A 19766-nucleotide genomic window follows, 5' to 3' on the forward strand; every position below is an offset into this window, starting at 1 on the left:
ACGCCTACACAAATACCACTGTCTGAGTTTCGAACTTAGAGCCATGGAGCTCCTTGTAGAACTGTCTCATCAGAAAAGGTATACAAAAGAACGAGGAAAGGGAAGGGTGATACAATAATAAGAGAGAGCTTCGGGCAATGATTAAGAATTCAAAGCTGCTGGTGTAATCCCTCATTGTGTCCTTTTTCATTTTAAAAGACATTTTGTTTGCCCAGAGATTCGAACCATATTTTAATACTCGAGCTACCACGCGTGGAGTCCAGCTCTGTTTATCACTTACTCGTCTCTAGACTGGGAAATTTTGAAGCTTGGGATTTCCTTCAGCATCTGTAAAAACACTATTATTACAGGAATGGCAGGCTAGTGACTTGAATTGAATCCTTGGGATTCGTATGGCGGAAGGAGAAAACTGACTCCTTCAAGTTGTTCAACAAGCTCCACAAACCTGCCGTAGGACATGCACCCAACCCCTGCCACAAGTACAAATGTAATAACAAAATTACATATACCGCTACACAAACTCGGATCCCCTGAGATCCAACACGTTATATGGGGAAAGAACAACCTTCACATTCAGGATTTGATTTATAAGTTCCTGAGTATTTGACTTATTTGGTCTCATTTTCTTTCTTTTTATGATTTTTTTTGTGTACTTTTCATTCCAGACTTGATGGCTTCTGATTCCCCATACCGACTAGTATCTGGGGATAGTCGCCCAAGCTATTACCTATGTCATACTGACTGACAGTCTTCACTGTTAACTGGTGTTTGGACCTGACTATCCACAGTCTTTCAGGAGAGGAATTTTGAATCACGGGACTCCCTGTATGGTCCATATAGACATTAACACAGCAGTCCTGCTTAAGCCAGAGCTATCCAGTCAAAAGGCAATAAAAAGGAAGGGGGTTATCTGCCTCAAAGGACAAAAACGTAGGTCAAAATAAGAAAAATTTTGAGGTCTTCGGGTATTATTCACCTGTAGTTTCATTCCCCCGTTTGTCATTTTCCAGGGTTCTTCCTGTTCAGCCTGCAACTAAATAGAATTGCTTGGAATCACTACAGAGGTCTTTACTTAGGAGCCAGCATCTTGAGTGGGGACATAAGACCCAGTAGTCTGTATTTGAAACCAGCATCTTGAGTGGGGAAGACCTAGTAGTCTGGATTTTAAAATAGCCCCCATCTCTGTTGTGGTAATGCATGGCTATAATCCCTGCACTTTGGAGATGAAGCCTGAAGAAACACAAGTTCAAGATGAGCCTTGTTTATACAGTGAGGCCTTCACTCAGAAAACAAGAAACGACAGCAAAAAAACGTACAACAGCGACAACACAGATCACACTGCAGGTTGGGTTAGATTGTAACTGTAGTCCCAGGACTTGGGAAGTTCAGGTTCAAGATTTGGGAGGTAACAGGTTCAGTTAAGCCCAAAAGTTTGAAAGCAGTCTGTGCAGCATAGCAAGATCCCTTATCTCAATAAAGTAGAATAGAATAAAAAATACCTCTTCAATTTATTTTACATGCAGACATCCACAGACTGAGTCCTTTATTCAACATCTTTGACAATTGGCCATTAATGTATTCTTGAAGACTGCCAGTGATACAGCTCACTATGAGGACAGCCATCTTCCTTTTGGATTGTTCTAGTCCAGTGATTCTCATTCCGTGGGGGCTCCTCTGGCAAATCTCCATCTCCAAATATATTTACATTATGGTTTATGACAGTAGCAAAAATATAATTATGAAGTAGCAATGAAAATAATTTTATGTTTAGGGTCACCACGACATGAGGAACTGGAATAAGGGTCACAGCATTAGGAACACTGGGAACCACTGCTCTATTAGAATGTTCTTTTTGCCTTTTTCTGAAATCTCGATTTTTGGCTATTACATTTTGAACATTTGTTCCTGTCCTTGAGTGTCCAGCAGAACATGCCCAATCCCTTTTTCAAATGCTCACTTTTCTAACATTTGGAAATCATCTTTAATATGTATATTTTGCTACATAGTCTCTTTAGGGTAAATGTCTTATCTAAGTGTAATGCTGGGAAACAATGTCAAAAACTTGTGATCCTGTCACTTTGGGTTAGTTGTTGGATACTTCCAGACAGAAACACTTTAAGTTAGGATCATGAGTCAACCATGAGAAGTTGTGGCTGTTTTCTGTATATCAGCTTAAAATCTGAAGTTGTCCCTCACGCCTCTATCTAGTACCTTAGACACCTTTCCTTGGTTCTGAGAAATATGGATTTATCAAAGTCTACTGGAGTTTATTTGTATTTATCCTCAATGTTCACCATTTACCCTGGCTCCCTCGACACTACTGGAGATTGAACCCATGCCAGCCCAGTGTTCTATCACTTTGCCACATCCTTAGACTTCTCAAATATCGACTGTGTTATTCTTAACTTTGTTTATAAAATTGACTGAAATCCAAGGCTGAGCAAATGAAGCAGAATCATTCTTTAGGCTCTGGCTCATAGGGCACTTTCCTTCCTTCTATTATAGTACATAATAGGCTCCAATAACATAGTAATCACAAGCGTCCAAATTGTATGTGTGAATGTGTCTTTCTGTTGGCCTTATGTGAGGATAGTGACAGTATCCAAACATTTTAAAATCAAACCTCAAAACTGTGTAAGAGAGCTTTGAGTTCCTTTGTGGTTACAGCATTCTGAGTCTCTTTGTGGTTACTCCAATCATACTCTTTCCATGTTAAGGAAAGGGATTGTTGACCTTGTTTGAAACAAGGCCTAATGCAATGGGGTTGTTTTAAAATATGAAACATATGCTATGAACTCTTCCTGCATTTGATATGATTTGTCAAAATGTGTTTGGATTTTGCTTTTCAATGTCAGTTCCTTAGATTCATTTCCAAGATTGTAAAATATTCTTCAGAGAGTATTGTTTTAATGAACCTCATCTTCACATATTAAATGTAAATGATAAAATTAGAACTAAAATGAAATTTAGAGGATTTTTGACTTGAGTAACAATTTTCAGTCTACCCTTGAAAGTTTATGTATTGATTTCTACTGTAATTGCCTCAATGCAGTAATATCTTTTAGAGAAAACTTTAAAAAACACCTCTCCCATGTTTTGAGACAGGGTTTCACTGTGTTGTGTGGCCCTAGCTGTCGTGGATCTCACTCTGTAGACCAGGCTGGCTTTGAACTCACAGAGCTCCGCCTGGTCAGGCTATGGAAAGCTGGGATTAAAGGCATGCTCCACCACTTCCCTGGCACTAAAATCACTTTTAAACTCCCTCTTTCATAAACATATACACAAGTCATTTCATGCAAGAGGATGAGTGATGGGTATCATAATACAGTGTACATGGGGTAGGGGAAGTATTTATGATGTTTTATTTATTTATATATTTCAAAATAACTAGATGAGAAGAGTTTGAAGTTTTCTGACACACAGAAATGATGCTATTTTAGGGCAATGAAAACATATTTACCCTAATTTGATCATTGCCCATTGCATATATGTATATGATTATAATATAATGACATATTCCTTAACTACATACATAATTATATGTCAAATTACTTGTAATATGAAATTACCTGTAATATTAAAACAAATGTTGTAGCTGAGACAATGTTCTCTTCAGACAGGTAAATTTCTTCAATATTTCAATTCTAGTATGCCTTTTCAACCTTCGTGACCATAGTTTAATAAGTGTCCGAGTCATTAAAAAATGTAACACTTAAAGATTTCAATAGTGGTCACTGGAAAGAAATATAAGTCAAAACCAACCATCTTTGGCTAGCTCTTTTCATTTATAATTGTCACACAACCCATTGGTGTATTCCATGAATTCACTACTAAAATGTATCCTAAATATGGTCTATTATTCAGTCTCCATTCCTGTAACGTTAATGTGGACTTTCGTTTTTGAGAAACACTGATTTGTTTCCTGTCCCCTAAAGCATTTTTGCGATTGTTCCTGTTTTTTTTTTTTTTTTTTTTGCTGGGGGGGAGACGGATTCTCACGTGTCATATTTTCACATGACTTTTCTTCTTGAATTAAATGTTAACTCCCTAGAGAGACATTCCCTGAGTCCTTTCACCCTCAGGATTCCACTTAAAATGGTCATATCTAATTGCAGGCCATTCTCCATTGTACCTTAGAGATCTTAGCAGTTCTTAAAAATTGTTCTACATATGTGTTTCATTGCATTTTCATTGTTTCTCTCTACCCAAAAGAATGCATGTTTCTTGGAGGCAGGGATTTGGTCAGATTCCTATACAGTTTCCTAGTGCCTACATTGCTATAGTAGATACTTATTATTTATTTACTCTGGGAAAAATATAAAAGATGTGGATAATAGAAATGAGTATGACCATAGACTATCACATGCTTGCTTTGAGGAAAAAAATCTAACCAAAAGTTTTGTTTGTGATTTGTCCTTTTTTGATGTGGGAGTGATTTCTTTCTAATCTGTTGCTTTCCATTGGTTAATTAATAAAGAAACTGCCTAGGCCCATTTGATAGGCCAACCCTTAGGTGGGTGGAGTAAACAGAACAGAATTCTGGGAGAAAGAAGCCGAGTCAGGCAGTCGCCATGATTCTCCCACTCCAGACAGACACAGGTTAAGATCTTTCCTGGTAAGCCAGCTCGTGGTGCTACACAGAATATTAGAAATGGGTTAGATCAATATGTAAGAGCTAGCCAATAAGAGGCCGGAACTAATGGGCCAGGCAGTGTTCAAAAGAATACAGTTTCCGTGTAATTATTTCGGGTGTAAAGCTAGCCGGGTGGCTGGGAGCTGGGGCGGCAGGGAAGCAGCCTGCCGCTCCACACTACACTTTTTATTTTAAAAGTGGAATGCATCTAAGCATCCAAGTTCATTGTTCTTACAGGTTAAGTATACTGAGATGTTGAGTCTTACAGTCAAGTATTCAGCATCTTGCATGGTGATCATGAATAATTATAAATAATGTATTTGTGTAAGTTTGCCAGGTGAACCCAAGGAAAGCCTAATTGAACAGATGGGTCCTCTTCCCTTAACTGGAAGGCTATCAGATGATTTGACTTTGTCAGATGAAAAACAGAAAGTGAGCTCCTGAGATGAATTCTAGGGAAGAGACTTTTAGAGTTCTTGCAAAGATCTGGGAGTCCTGTGTGATGTTAATTACCCTGATGTCAGAGAGAGTTGGCAGCCTCAAGGAGAACTGAGATCTAACCCCCTTAGGCTTTCTGGGCTGTGAAATGCTCTCATAAGCAAGTAGGTTACCTGGGAGGATGAACAGAGATAGGCTAATAACCTCCATATGGTTGGGTACTTTGGGCAGATGGCCTGCATGCCACCTTGAAAGCACCTGAAGTTTCTAGGTGGTCTTGAAGGGCAGTTCTAAATTGTGCACGTTGAAATTGTCGAATCTGTGGGCCCCAAAGGAATGGCTAATGGTGGACTGCTTCGCAGATGAATCAATAGTAATTTATAATTAGAAGTAGAAGTGGGACCAGCAGGATGGGGAGAGGATACAAATGAGCACCCCCCCACACAACCTCACAAGACTTAGAAGCAAAAAATTGCATCTCTTCCACCAAGAAAGCAGTGGAAGATTTCTTATTCTATTTTTCAGAAACACCCTTCACAGAGCCTTTTCTGGAGTGACTTTATTTTAATTGCCCTATTTCTGGGGACTTCTCTTACTATGTCCTGGGATTTATAGAACCCTTCATAGTTTTAAAGCACATTTAGTGATATGCTTTCACCTACCCTGTGAGGGAAGCAGAGCAGGAAAAAGTATCACTGACAAATTTGAGAGTTGAGGAGCAATATCATCTTTTGAAGGAAAAAATAGGGAAGTCATTGGTGGGTGGAGAACTAAAAACAATTTCATTCTGTTTGTTTTTTCTGCTTTATCCACCATGCATGATGTGAGTCTTAGCATGTCAGAAAGTGTAACAAATCATGTAATGGTAGGAATTTACTGTGCTTACAACATTCCTTTGAGTTTTATAAATGTCTTCCCTTTCTTTGCCTCCTTATTTGGAGCAGTTTGAAGTTGTCAGAGCATGGGAAAACAATCTTCTTTAAGTATAAGTTTTTCTTTCTGCACTTTTCTTTTTGACACAGGGTCTTATACATAATCTAGCCTGGCTTCAAATTTGTGGCTTTTCTACCCTCACCTCCCAGGTGCTAGTATTGTTGGTATGTGCCACTACAGCAGGCTAAGATTCCTCTACCACCGGCAGTGAAAACAAAGACCAACTGGGAAATGATACAGCTGAATGTGCTCTCTGAGTGAATATGTGCTTAGGAAGGGATGGGAAAATCCAACAACCATCTCAACGTCTTTATCTCTTTTCTGAGGCCTCAGCATGTTCACCGTGTGGTTGTCACTTGATCTCCAGTCTTGACCTATAAGGTTGATTTCTGACCTTTCCTATCTAATGTAGTATATGACAGAAAAGTAATACTTTTTTTTTATTTTCTAAAACTACTGCATAGTATGTATAGCTTATATCTCCAATCTGCCACCAGTTTGTGTCAACTCCCCTCTTTCTGTTTTTGTCACGTGTTCTCTTGTATTTGGCTTGACTGTATTCTCAAACATTAACCACATCATTTTTTGAGGCAATGGATCATTGTGTAGCCCAGGTTGACCTTAGACAGCTATGCTGCTTAGGATGGTCTTAAACTAGTAACCCTTTTGCCCTAGTCTCCTGAATGCTGGGTTGCCAGGTATATGCTACCACGCCCAGCTTGTGTTTTCAAACTAGTTACATTTGGTTGAACCCACCCAGATATATTGTATGTCACAACTTTGATTGCAACATAGTATTAAGTGACACAAATTTTACCAAAAATATTTTTTATAGTTTGATGTGCTACTTAATATCAGGAAATGTAGAAGAAGTCAGGGAGATTAATGGTAACTTTTCCCAATCATCTCAAAATGTCAACATACACGGCACAGGTGTACTTGTGGAAGGAATTTGCTCTTTTATTCATGCACTTGAAAAATTGTGTTGTAGACAGATACTGAAGAAATGTGGGGTCCACGTGAAACTGTGTTTGTGTGGTGTTCCGCTGGACTTACACTGTGTTCTACTCCAAACAAAGAAGGTGTTCTCAACGGTTTCCTACTAAAGGCCAGTTAATTTGTTTATCCTAGGACACAAAGGACAGTCCCCACTCATTGCATGCCGTTCCTTTTATATTTACTTTCCTGTGTGCGTGTCTGTTCATGTGTGCATGCACACTGTGTACATTTTCAAGCACATGAATATGTGTGTGTTGGCACTGAGTGTCTTCTTCAACTGCTCCTCACCTAACTTTTTGAAGACATTCATTCATTGTTCTTGGAGCTCAATGCTTGTCTAGGCAGGTGGGATCAGGAGCTCCTGGATCTGTCTGTCTGTCTCTACTTCCACAGTGGTGGGGTTGCAGGTGCCTAGGCCCTTATCTGGCTGTTTATGTGGGTGCTGGAAAATGAACTCAGGTCCCCATGCTTGCACTTGGCTGACTGAACCATCTTCTCAGCTCTTACATTCACTTTCTTAAAGATTTCACTTAAAATCCCTCCTTTTAGCCCTGAATCTGTGCTAAATGGCAATGTTGCCAAACATTTGAAGAGGTAGTTTAAGGAGGTCTGAAGACAGAGATGAATTTGCGGTTGCTTTTTCCTCACAGTACTACTTCTTAGTACAAACCTGGATCAGGTTAAATTTTTAGAAACAAGTGGAGAATTACTGTTTTGATGTAGCTTTCCCAACCATAGTGGTGTTTCTCTGGCCTGTGACAATAAAGGTGTCAGCTTGGTTTTTTTTTTAGCATGTATGCCTCCACCTTTCACTGGGAGCTGCTGTCTAAGGAAATCAATTTTCAAGTCCAGAGGGCTGATGGTAATATTCCAGATGCCTCTTCCACCTGCATGCATTTGCTCAGTTCCTTCCTGCTTTTCCTGACGGGGCAGACCCCACTGTTTCTGTGACTTTATGTGAGTGTAAAACAACAGCTAGGGAAAGCTTAGAAAATGAAACAAAGGGATCACTTAAAACTGCCATCGTTTTAATGACAGCCTTACCTAGGATGAGTAAAAACATGTCCACAGGGCAATTAGAAGAGAATTTTCTTTTCTTTTTTTCTTTCTTTCTCATACTGGAAGATCTAGAGGGCTGGCCCTAGGCTGTTTTATGTTATTACTAGGTGGCCTCTGTGGTTTTGGGATGGTGTAAAAGGGAAGAGAAACGAGATCATGTTATGTTTGTTAATGCTTCATGTGGTCTTGTTTCATTTTCTAAAATCCAGAAGGCATGCTATTGGAGCTTTCCATTTTTTTTTAAAAATGTTTGAGTTGTTCCTAAAATTTTTGTGATACCTTGAGATCACTAGGGGCTGAAAGTGAAGGGATATTGACAATAGCCATCAAGTCCTTGTTCTTGCAGGTTGGTTCTTCTGCCCCATTGAGGGCAGGTGGGGTACTCTGCACTGAGCGGTGGAATAGAGAACATAGCGAGGAAAAGTGTCTTGGAGACTAGTAGGTTGGGTTCGTGTATTGTATGAACACCTAGTATTCTCTTTGCTAAGTTCATAGAACATTTTCAGTATGAGCAGTCTTAAAATATCAACATTTCTACACCACTTGGCTTCACTCACAGATCACCAACCCTTATTTGCTTTTGTGAACCACTCTACAGAGTTCTAATGCTGTCACTAGTGACCATTTGGGGAAAAAGAAAGTGTCATTCAGGGGATCAGAAGTGATTTGCATTTTGTTACACCTGCCTGCTTCTAATCAGTTTTTTTTTTTTTTTTTAAAAAAGCTCCATCTTCATGGGAATTACTCATTGGCTGCCAAGGTCACGGTAGTTTGTGAATATTGGAATCCACAAACCAATTAGAATGGGATGGTAACTTTGTTCAGAACTGAATGTAGCTTCAAATCGACTTCAGTCATGTGATCCTCTTTAATGAAACCATCATCACATGGATCAGTAGATGCAGACACAAAGTACATGGGGGATGAGGCCGGGGCACAGTGATGATATGGCCGCAGTTTCAAGCTGACTGCCAACAAATCTCAACAATGCCCCTTTTGCAAACAGTACTGATGGATGGATTTTGAAAGCTTAATGGAAATTGATGTTATGTATTGATTACCATTTAATACATATCTCCCTAACCTTGTATCACTGTTAAAGAAAAATGCTTTTCTTGTAGAACAAATACGTCTGATCAGAGGGTCCTAGCTTATTTTTTTGATATCCTAAGTGGTCAATTAATTCATACAGCAATCAGATATCTATTGAGATGGTGAGCATAAGCTCTGTTGAAGGTTGATACCAAACCAGATTTCCATGGAGCTGATTATGTGTTGAGTACTCACCAGATGGAAATCCCTGGCTTCCAGCCCTGACACATGTGAGTGATTTCATGGGGGGTAAGGGACTGTTCCTAAATAAGCTCTTGGGACTGCCATAGGAGCCATCAGTTCCAAAGGGGCTTAACATCATTTTGACACTGCTGCCTTAGTTGGGCATAATGGTCTATTCTGTAAACAGGAGGTAAAGGTGAGACATGGATAAGTGGAGGCACTGAAAAATCTTCTATGGGTCCCGGAGCTATCCTCCTAGCCTTCTGGGAGTGAAACAGGTTTTAGTTAATTGCTGTAATGCTAAGAAACACACACACCTCCTACTTTTCTATGAAATCTCATGGCAATACACATAGAAAAAATAAATATTGCTTACTAATTTATTAAAACAAGTCAGAGTAGAGACATCTGTTTATTCTTGACCTGAGAGGAAAAGCCAGTAATTATACGTGCCACCCAGTAATTTGTTTATTGTTTGTCGAGAGTGACAAAAGTTTTCCTGTCCACACTAAAGTGGTGTTTGGAACATTACTACAATAGCTTATAGTGGCTTTAGAAGAGGACAGTGGCACTATTGACTCATTTTAAGACAAGCCCTTTTTTTTCTTGCTGGTACAACTAAAAATTTGAGTTCTTACCAATGCTAATGCAGTTTACAGAGCTTTACTAACTCTTGCTCATGAATAACTTTTTCTTTCCTCAATAAGTATTGGCCTTTAGGATGCAGAGAAAAGAAATCTATTCAAGAAATGAAAACAGTGATAAAGTGCCTTTGAAAACAGCCTTATCATCATGTATATCCTTGAAACAACTATAACACATTTCAACAGAAAACCAACTCTAAAATAGAATATATAATTTCTCCTAGTCCGTCACTTGTCTGAGTCTTACAGTTAATTATCTAACTTGTGTGAACCACTGAGACAAAAGAAATCTTTCTGCTTTTATAAAAGCTAGACAGAAGTATTATTTAGTTCAATACCCTCATTATTTGAGTAAGAGGGCAAAAGCCTACAGAAGTTAAGTGACTTGCCCAAGGAAAAATACCCACTTCATAGCAGGGTTGAGATTCAAACCTTGGAGTTCAAATTCAGTACTCTCAACATGTCACCTGCTCTGTCTCCCATGAGTCTTAATTCTAATGGACAATGGATTCAGTTACAACTAAGCATAATAGTATTTAAGAAACCGTCCTTTGATAAAAATTTCCACTTTCCTACAAACCCCACTTAAAAGTACTGCAGAGTTGTCTTTGTGAAGCTAAAATGAAAACCAGCAGGCTGAATTAATGGCAAAGCACTTACTCTGAAAAATTCCTTTGTTGAACCAGAGTCCAGGGTCCCATATGCAATTTCAGTCTGCTTGGCTAAATCTTCAGCACTCTCAATGGGGGACACCATCCTCTCCACTGTCAGGAAAGCAGCAAGGTTTGCAGTGTAGGATGAAATTATGATCAGGGTGAAGAACCACCAAACCCCTCCAACAATGCGCCCAGAAAGTGACCTACAAAACAAAAACAGAGACAAGTCCAGACCCAGAGGGCCCAGATCTCAGTTTTTTTTTTTTTAAAAAAATCATTGTCTTTACTTACAGAAAGAAGATTGATTTTTATCATAGGCAGTGAAGGAGGGAAGTGATGATACAATGCAGTCAAAACAACAGCTAAAGCTCACATGTTGACCACACCATGTATATGATGATGACATGGGCAAACACCCTTTGGGCCTCTCCACGTTTTCTCTAGTTTGGATTTTTAATGTCCCCCCCAAAGAGTCCTATGCTGAAAGTTTGGCTGCTAGTCTTTCTGTTGTGCTATTGGATCATTTAAGAGGTGGGACTTAGCGAAAGAAAGTTAAGTCAAAGGATATGGTGTCTTTGACTGGAATGATAGGACCTAGTCCCTCCTCTCTCTCTTGATTCTTGGCCACCAGGAAGTGAACAGGTCTCACCAGCCACATGCTTCTGTCAGAATGTATTGCCTCACCAGATGCTCAAAGAAAAGGGGCCAAGTACTTATGGGCTAGAAATCCATGACCATGAGCCAGAGTAAACATTTCTGCCTTGCAGTTGATATTTCAGTGATTCAAGACTAGCCCAGATTGAAAATCCAACCTTTCAGTCACATAAAATGCCTTTTTCTTAGCCCTTCTCATTTATAATTTCACATGACATGTTTGCTTTCTATGACTTTTTCTGGGCACATATATGGAAGAACGAACACTGTGACATCAAGGCTTGGGTAGTAATACCTAGATGTCTGAACTTCTAATATTGCACAAGTGATTATACTTGTGGTCAATTTAGGGATCAAGTGACATAAAGCAATATGCAAAAGACAGGATCACAAATCTTTTCACATTTGAAGAGAAATGGGAAGATACTGGCAAAGAGCACTGTTGATTTGAGTTCCATAAACTAATGTTGACACAGCTCTTTTGTAGAGCTTGTTAACCATAAAGCATGGAACCAAATGATAATGTTCCTTTTCATCTTCACATAAATGGTTAATGAGGATCAAAACACTTTCCCTTCACACATGGGGATAGTCCCAAGTGAAGAAACTTCCTCTATCATATGGGTTGAGAGGTATCAAAGGGCCTCTTTCTTCTTTTGAAATCCTAAGACGAAGAAACTCATCCTACCATAGATTTCTTTATTGTTCAAACCACCCTCAATGTCGGCTATTCTCAACCTTATGGGTGGAACGACCCTTTTGTAGGGGTTGCATATCAGATGCAATTTGTAGCAGTAGCAAAGTTGCAGTTATAAAGTAGTAATGAAAATAAGTTTATGGCTGTGGGATCAGCACAACATGAGGAAGTATATTAAAAGGTCATAGCATTAGGAAGGTTGGAACCACTGCTCTGTGTGGTCTTCTGTGCTCTAATGGTATTCAGTTAGCATGGAAATGGTAGGTAAGTTTAATGACTTGAACTTTTCCTTCAATGTGTTGATCTAATTATCAGGGACTGTAGCCAAATATGGATAAATTTTAAAAGGAAAATTTTGTCAACATTACTGTTTGTTGGCTTTATGGGTAGGGTTGCTAAAATGTAGATTCAGGATATCTCCTTGCCCATGAATAGATGATTCCTAGGTATCATTGGTGATTCTGTTGCAGGTGATGAACAGACTCAGCTTTGTTTGTGTATCAAGAATATCTGCTTGAGTCAAATCAAAACAACACAACAACAAAACCCAAATCAACAAAGACATCAAAGCAAAACAAAAACCTTGCTGAGAGTCTCCTCTAGACAAGTTCAGAGTTCTGGGTGCTGGCATATTTTATAAAAATTTAAGAGTCTAATTAGAGTTGTAAGTTATATCCCTCCATCACAAGTGCTCGTCATGGAGAGGGACTGTGGAAAGTCAGAGGGCAACAGATGCTCAACAATGGGTAGTGACTTGTGATTAAGAATCTTTACTTCTTTTGCAGTATTGCTGGAGGCTGGTGTGGTCTATAGAAATTGAAATCAGCTCTGTAGGGTTTTATGAAACATTGCTGCATCATCATTAGTATAGTTCTAGTGTGGAGCATAGCTCCATCCTGGCTAGCTATATTCTTCCACGCCCAGAGAAGCTCACAGAAAGATCACCCACTCTGCTAGAAGGTAAAGAATAAGCGTAGGTGCCTGGCACATCTCCAGGGTCTGTGGGAAGAGGGCAGTTCTGGGCTGAGAACTGACAAATCCAGTTCTTCTCTGCATGTACTGTGATTTTACCACTCTGAAGCAAATTCAAATTCCCATGTCCCAAGATAACCCCTTGCTCTTAGCATGTGGAAAATTCAGCTGTTTATGGGAAACAGTCCGATAATTCTAGCGAGTGTTTTGATAAATAATAGTACTATTTACTGGTTAATTATAAAATATCTATTTGATTATCTTCTAAGTCTGCAGTTTCTGTTGGTCTCTGGATGCCTAAAATACAGTCAAATATAATTACTCTAGCTTTTTAGATGTGAAAATCTGCTTTGAAACAGATTTCTTTCTAGCTAATAGCTACATCCTTACAATTGCTTCTGGAAACATTTCTCTTTAAATCAGAAGAGATAAACACATCTGCATGAATCAGAAAAGAATGTGTCGCCCTTCCTAATGCTAAAAGTATACAGAATATTTCAACTAGGAATTTAGACATTTTCATAATTATCTTCATGCTTGACATATTCAAATTTTAAACACATAGACATATCTGACTCTGAAAATTACTTTACTGCACAGAATATTAATGCTTCAAAATGGCATCCATGGCAGTAGGGTAGTAAAAATGATAAAACAAGTTGTCACTTATTGAACCAATCCTTTGTGACAAACTGTTCTAATTGCCTTATACAAACCAACGTTTTACATCTTCCATCTCTGTTGGCCAAGACCATGTTACAGATAAGCAAGCTAGGGCATCTTATAGATAAAGAAACTGATACAGAGGGGAAAATCAGAAAATAAAATGTCTGTACTTTTATACTAGGAAAGAGATTCCCAGGACTGACGGTATGGCTCAGAAAGTAAAGGTACCTGATAATTCGGCTTCCATACCTGAGACCCACATGGTGGAGGGATCGAACTGATTCCCACAAGTTATCCTCCGACCTCCACATACACACTATTGAATGCACACACACACACACACCCTTCTACCCACTTGTAAAATAAAAAAAATGAATAAGAATAAGGAGATTAAAAAACCTAAGAAGAGAAATACTGAGATATTTTGTAGTATAAAATAAACAAGGTTCGGACAAGAAAATTTATAATGGTGTGAAAATAATAGATTTTAAAGTAACACCAAGAAATGTTTGTCTATTATTATTTGTTGTTCATTTGGACTGCACCTGTAAAAGTCATCCTGATGTGGAATGATGGGTTTTGCTGAAGCCTTAGTTTGGAGTAATTCCAGACTTGGAATTTGCTATGGGAAGAGGTATATTACTCTATGAATACTAATAGCAGTTCATGCATTGCCTGCTTGAAATGTGGAGGAAAATACAGGAATTTATGGAAATTACATTGTGTCATTTTATTGAGGCTAATGGACTGTGGCTGTGTCTGTCTGGTTTTAAATCAGGCCTGCACATCATAATCTGGTTATTTTGGCCACCTCAATACTGACTCAGATCAGTGTGTGGTTTATCAGAATGACTCAGCTGAGATCAGTTGTTGACATGACTAAAAAGAAGCCAAAGTGCAAAATGGCCAATTTCGTGTCTTCTTGTCTACTGGTTATTAACTTTGGTGATTATGTGGTTAATTTCATGGCATACAGTCAGATCTCTGCATCCTCCTGATCCACATCTACATGGTCAATCTACTGCAGATTGAAAATATCTGGGAAAATGCTATCTTTCTGAAATATGGACAGACATTTCCTCTTGAGATTCCCCAAACAATGGCCAAACAACTATTTTCTTAGCATTTACATTGTTTTAGGTGTTATGATTCATCTGAATATGATTTACTGTGCATGGGAAGATGTACATATATTATATGCAAAAACTCTGTGCCATTTGATATAAGGGATTTGAGCATGTGCAGGGTTTGCCATCTGACAGGGGTCTTGGAACTAATCCATCATGTTGCAAGGAGTGCTGGTATGGATGGGTATGGCAAATTTGAGGGAATATTTTTATAGAAATAATAAAATAGCCTTACAAATCTAAACAAATAGCTTCTGCGTGGTTAGTACAGAATGTAAACGATTGTATTTGATAATGTCTCCTTAAGACAGAAGTAGATTTGACAAAGGCTTTGGTGAAATTTACATCAAACCTCTTCCATTTTCTTGGCATATATGCTTAAGTCCTTTTACTAAGGAAAAATGCAGTGGAACCCATGGGGAAGAAGCTCCGCAAGCAGTTTTGTATTTCCCTTTTTTTTTTTGCATTATTAAAATACAGCTACTTAAGCCCACGTTTCACATAGAGAATATACGAAAAGTGACTGATGGGTCAACCCCATCACATTTTGTAAAGGACCTATTAAAATAAGACAAGACTTTACAGTTGAATTAGAAAGACCTATCATTTCTCAGTACCTTTCTTTCCATTAATGCAGCTGCAAATTGCTTAACATTCATTTCAAGTAGTTTTGTTACACAAGACAGATCTCAAGGTTAGCATAATGAAATGGCTGTAAAATGCTGCACACTTGTGTTTCTAAAACACAAAATAGTGTGCATGTCATACCTTTGACAAAAGGGTAAGAGGTTTGAAGTTAATGAAAATAAATTAGTACCAAAAGAAAAAACACATGCAAAATATTGTCAAATTTATATATATCAAACAATAGATAATGTTCTTTACTGTAATAATAAGAAACTGGAGTCCCCACATTAATAATAAAGTGTATTTTGACATCTGAAATGACAATAAAAGTGAACTATGGACCATAACCTTCATCCTGTAAGCAAATTTTGTAATCTGCACTATCCTAGCTTTATGAGATGGCGAGGGGTAACTAAACCTTTGCCTTCATCTAAATTCTTTATCATTCCTCTCTTCTGTTCCTAAAGTATGCATCAGTTCCATTCTCCATCACAATACCAGGATGGTGATAGGCTCTTTTAAAAATGTGCAGAATCAATCCTTGTTTCTTACAGTCTTCTCTGATGGAAATAGATAACCACACCCCAAAGACGGAAAACTGCAGCTTTTCAGCCAGAGTCATGAAATTGTTGTCATAAAAAATTCTGCCTTTACATTATTCACATGACACTGCATCGCTACTGCTGGGTCGTGAGTTTGTGGTGGGATGAAGAGTGGCATACACTATGAAAAGAAAAGGTACCATCACTTAAGATACAGCTCAAACTCCTAAGACCTTTTGTTATTCTACACACCTTTTCTTTAAAGGAGGACCTTTGTGTGGAGAGCCCATGTCTAACTGTGACAGAGCCCCTGCCTCCTTCTTTCAAAGGACTTGCTATCTTGAAAACTTAATAAAAAATATCTTTGGAATAATCTGTACTCAGTAATGAGGTTCCAGTTTGTCTATCCTTTGCTCTCCAGTTTCCTTTTGGTCATATTCCCAGGCTTCATGCCTTCCCCTTGGCTCACCCTCAAGTATTCCTTGCAGCTTCACAGAAAGTCAGCAGGGGGAGCATTTGTCTGGACTTAGACTCTAGATGGCACAAGTGGCTCTATCAAAGTTTCACAAAGGAAACATATTTCAGACTTTAGAAAGTTATACTCTCTTGTCAGTGTGAGCAAAACATTACGGAACACCACGCTCACAACACTTTGGAGAAATGGAATCCTTAAAAGCACTAGATGGGCTCAAAAAGGCGAGGCTTGCACTGCGCTATCAACCCCCAGTTTTAGGAACTCTGACCAAATGCAATATTAACGGGTATATACACTACACTAGGATGATTAGAAGAATCCAACTTCATAATAACAATAGCTAACATTTATTGAGCTCATAGGCCAAGGACTGTGCTTTGCATTTTATTGATGAGAGACCGAGGTTTAGCTGGGCTTAGTAATTTGCCCCAGGTTAAAAAACCCTCAGAGCAGCCTTGGAAGGCAGTGAAGGTAACTTTAGCACCTCCTGCTTAACTGCTCTGCCCTCTCCATCTGGCAGTCTCCCCCACCCCGTCTGCCCTCCAGTGCACATTCAGGATGAAGAGGGTTAATCTGAATGCTTTCACACCCTCTATGGACTTCTCTGATAAATCAGTTGATATATGACTATAACCTTGGCTTATTACATTGATTACCTTCTTTAATGTTGACTCAGCCTACAGCTTTACGTAGAACAAAGTAATTCACTCTGAACAATTAGAACAGTTCAAATATCAAACCTAATATTGATGAAGAATCTCTAAGTTTCTGGGTAACTGTCAATAACTGTATTTGATGGCAACGGAATGATGCCAGCAGTTTCCCTCATAGATGCCTTATTGCTGATTTTGCAGCCTTGAGCTCTGAGCGAGCACATGTTCAGTAGCGTTATGAATGCCCACTGCCCACTTTCACTAACCACAAATGCTGCACCTCTTTAGGGACAGAAATGGGGAAACAGTTTTGGTACCTAAGCATGAAGGGAGCTAGGAAACCAAGAGTATCCCTTCAGACTGGTAGTATGAAGGAGTTGTGGAAGCAATTGCACTACTGGCTCTTAAAAATCTCCGTGAAAGCCGGGCGGTGGTGGCGCACGCCTTTAATCCCAGCACTTGGGAGGCAGAGGCAGGCGGATCTCTGTGAGTTCGAGACTAGCCTGGTCTACAAGAGCTAGTTCCAGGACAGGCTCCAAAACCACAGAGAAACCCTGTCTCGAAAAACCAAAAAAAAAAAATAATAATAATAATTTCCGTGAAGATGTGTTCCCTTGTGTCTGCTCTCTGGGAATGACTGTCGTCTATGATATGAACAAGGAAGCATACAGTAGAGAGAACAAGGGTTCGGGGATTGGAGTTAGGGTTGAGCTCTAGCTGGCTTCTCAGCATGACTAGGCAACTTCACAAATGATTTAACCTGCGCCACTTTCTTCAACTTAAAAGTAAGCATGATGCCTACACCATGGCAGTGGTTTAAAGATTAAGATCCAGGTGAGATTGTAGATAATGTGTCCACACACAGTGGGAGTTCGGGGAAGGTTGGGCAGCAGCAGTTAGGTTGATTTTTTCTCTGACATTTCTTCTTGTTCTAATACTTGTTAATTTTATTTTTAAAGATAATCTCAAGGATAATTCCTTGTTTTACTTCAGTTTTGATGAAAGTGACAGGTTATAGTCTATGCTCACATTCCTGGATTTCTAGAGAGTTTGTACTCTGAGCGAGGTCCTTAAGCAAAGTATAGTGCTGATGCTGACAGCAAAAGTAACCACATCTCACAGTGCAGCTACACTATTGTCAGGACTTTCTAAATCTGCTATATTACAGTGATGCACAATTGATCACAAATATACTCAATCAATAGAGCTCACAAGACAAGGAGAAGCATGTTTCTTTCTAGTGTAGAATACACATGCTAAGAGGCATAATATTTTAGTAAAAGATTTAAAGAGACAATTTCTTTTGTAGGGCACAAAAGATGGTATCAGAGGAGTGATTCCTCATAGGTTAAGAAATATAGAGCTCCTGGAGGTAATGACTTCTCACTAGGAAGCACAAAAAATAGTTGTTACACTAGAAAAATGTTCTATAGGCTTTATGGCCTTAGTGGGTTGAATCATCACCAGATTTAAAAACAATTCAACAGGACAGAAAGATATTAGCATGCATAGCATAGCACGTGGGTAATGTCTGGTATAATTTTGCTCATATACGTTTATGTATATTGATTTAAGATAAAAAATATTTCTTACTGTGGGTCATGTTAAAAAAATTGGAAGCTGGTGCTAGATTGATGGCTCAGTGGTTAAGAACACTGACTGCTCTTCCAAAGGACCCAGGTTCAATTCCCAGCACCCACATGACAGATCACAACTGTCTGTAACTCCAGTTTCAGGGGATCTGGCACATTGTCTGCAATTCCAGTTCCAGGGGTTCTGCCATCCCCATGCAGGCAAAGCCCCAACAACGTACATAAAAAATAATGAAATCTTTTTTTTTTTAAAAAAATGGAAGCCATTGCACTATATGATGACCCCTTGAGCACCATACTAAAATCTATATCATGGAAAGAAAAGGCATTTGCTATATTTCAGGGTGACAGGAAAGCCATAGTGGAAATTCTACCACCTGAAATTAAAACAAAACCCCAAACTGGTCAAACTTATAATTTTCGGTGTCAGCTTTGGTTCTTATTTAATGAAGTAATGTGCATAAATACTTGTAAAAACGGCTTTTGAAGAGACCTGTTTGAGTATGCAACATAGTAGGCAGCACTCCAGTGGGAATATCACAAATGTAGTTTTGAAAATTGACTTATAGAAACCAAGAAAATCTCCAGCCCTAATGATTCGTCAGCATTGTTTCAATGCTGATGACCAGCCATGTTAGAAATCTTTCAATTATGGACTCATTCAGAGGCCACAGTCTCTTGAAGTGACTGTTTGACAAAAAGCAAAAAGAAACTAAGAAATCAAATGAACTCCCTGATGATATCACAAAATGACACATTCCGAACACAAAAGGAACAGGAAATGGAATAATTTGAAGAACCCAACCAAGCAGATTGAGGGTGGCATTCTTTTTAATAGAAAAATGGGGAAAGGAGTAGGTTAGATGAATGAGGCTGGAAAGCCCCACACAGGCGATTCTAAAAAGCAGTCAAAGATGGCTACCCAGTCAGTTACGTTTTACTGTAAATGTTTAGTGCTCTCAAAGACTATCTCACAAAGAGATATGCTATAAAAATGATCTGGCCAATCTGAATCCTTATATTCTATGTGTGTGTGTGTGTGGGGGGGTGTATAGAGAAGAGAGGAAGACTGCGTGTCATCTTCAGGAATGCTGTTCAACCCCTCCTATGAGATGGGGTATATT

General features: G+C 38.9%; 1 protein-coding gene across 3 annotated transcripts in view; it reads right to left on the bottom strand.

The window, feature by feature from the left end:
* The window catches only part of Gria3 (glutamate ionotropic receptor AMPA type subunit 3), a 287651-nt gene that overhangs the window by 43028 nt on the left and 224857 nt on the right, over nt 1-19766 (bottom strand). For all 3 annotated transcript variants that reach the window (XM_057760501.1, XM_057760500.1, XM_057760499.1), the window contains exon 12: nt 10642-10840. In XM_057760501.1, the coding sequence (XP_057616484.1) occupies nt 10642-10840 (199 nt within the window). The remainder of the gene's footprint in view (nt 1-10641; nt 10841-19766) is intronic.

The sequence above is a fragment of the Chionomys nivalis genome, chromosome X (genome assembly GCF_950005125.1).
Source record: "Chionomys nivalis chromosome X, mChiNiv1.1, whole genome shotgun sequence".
In the NCBI taxonomy this organism is placed as follows: domain Eukaryota; kingdom Metazoa; phylum Chordata; class Mammalia; order Rodentia; family Cricetidae; genus Chionomys; species Chionomys nivalis.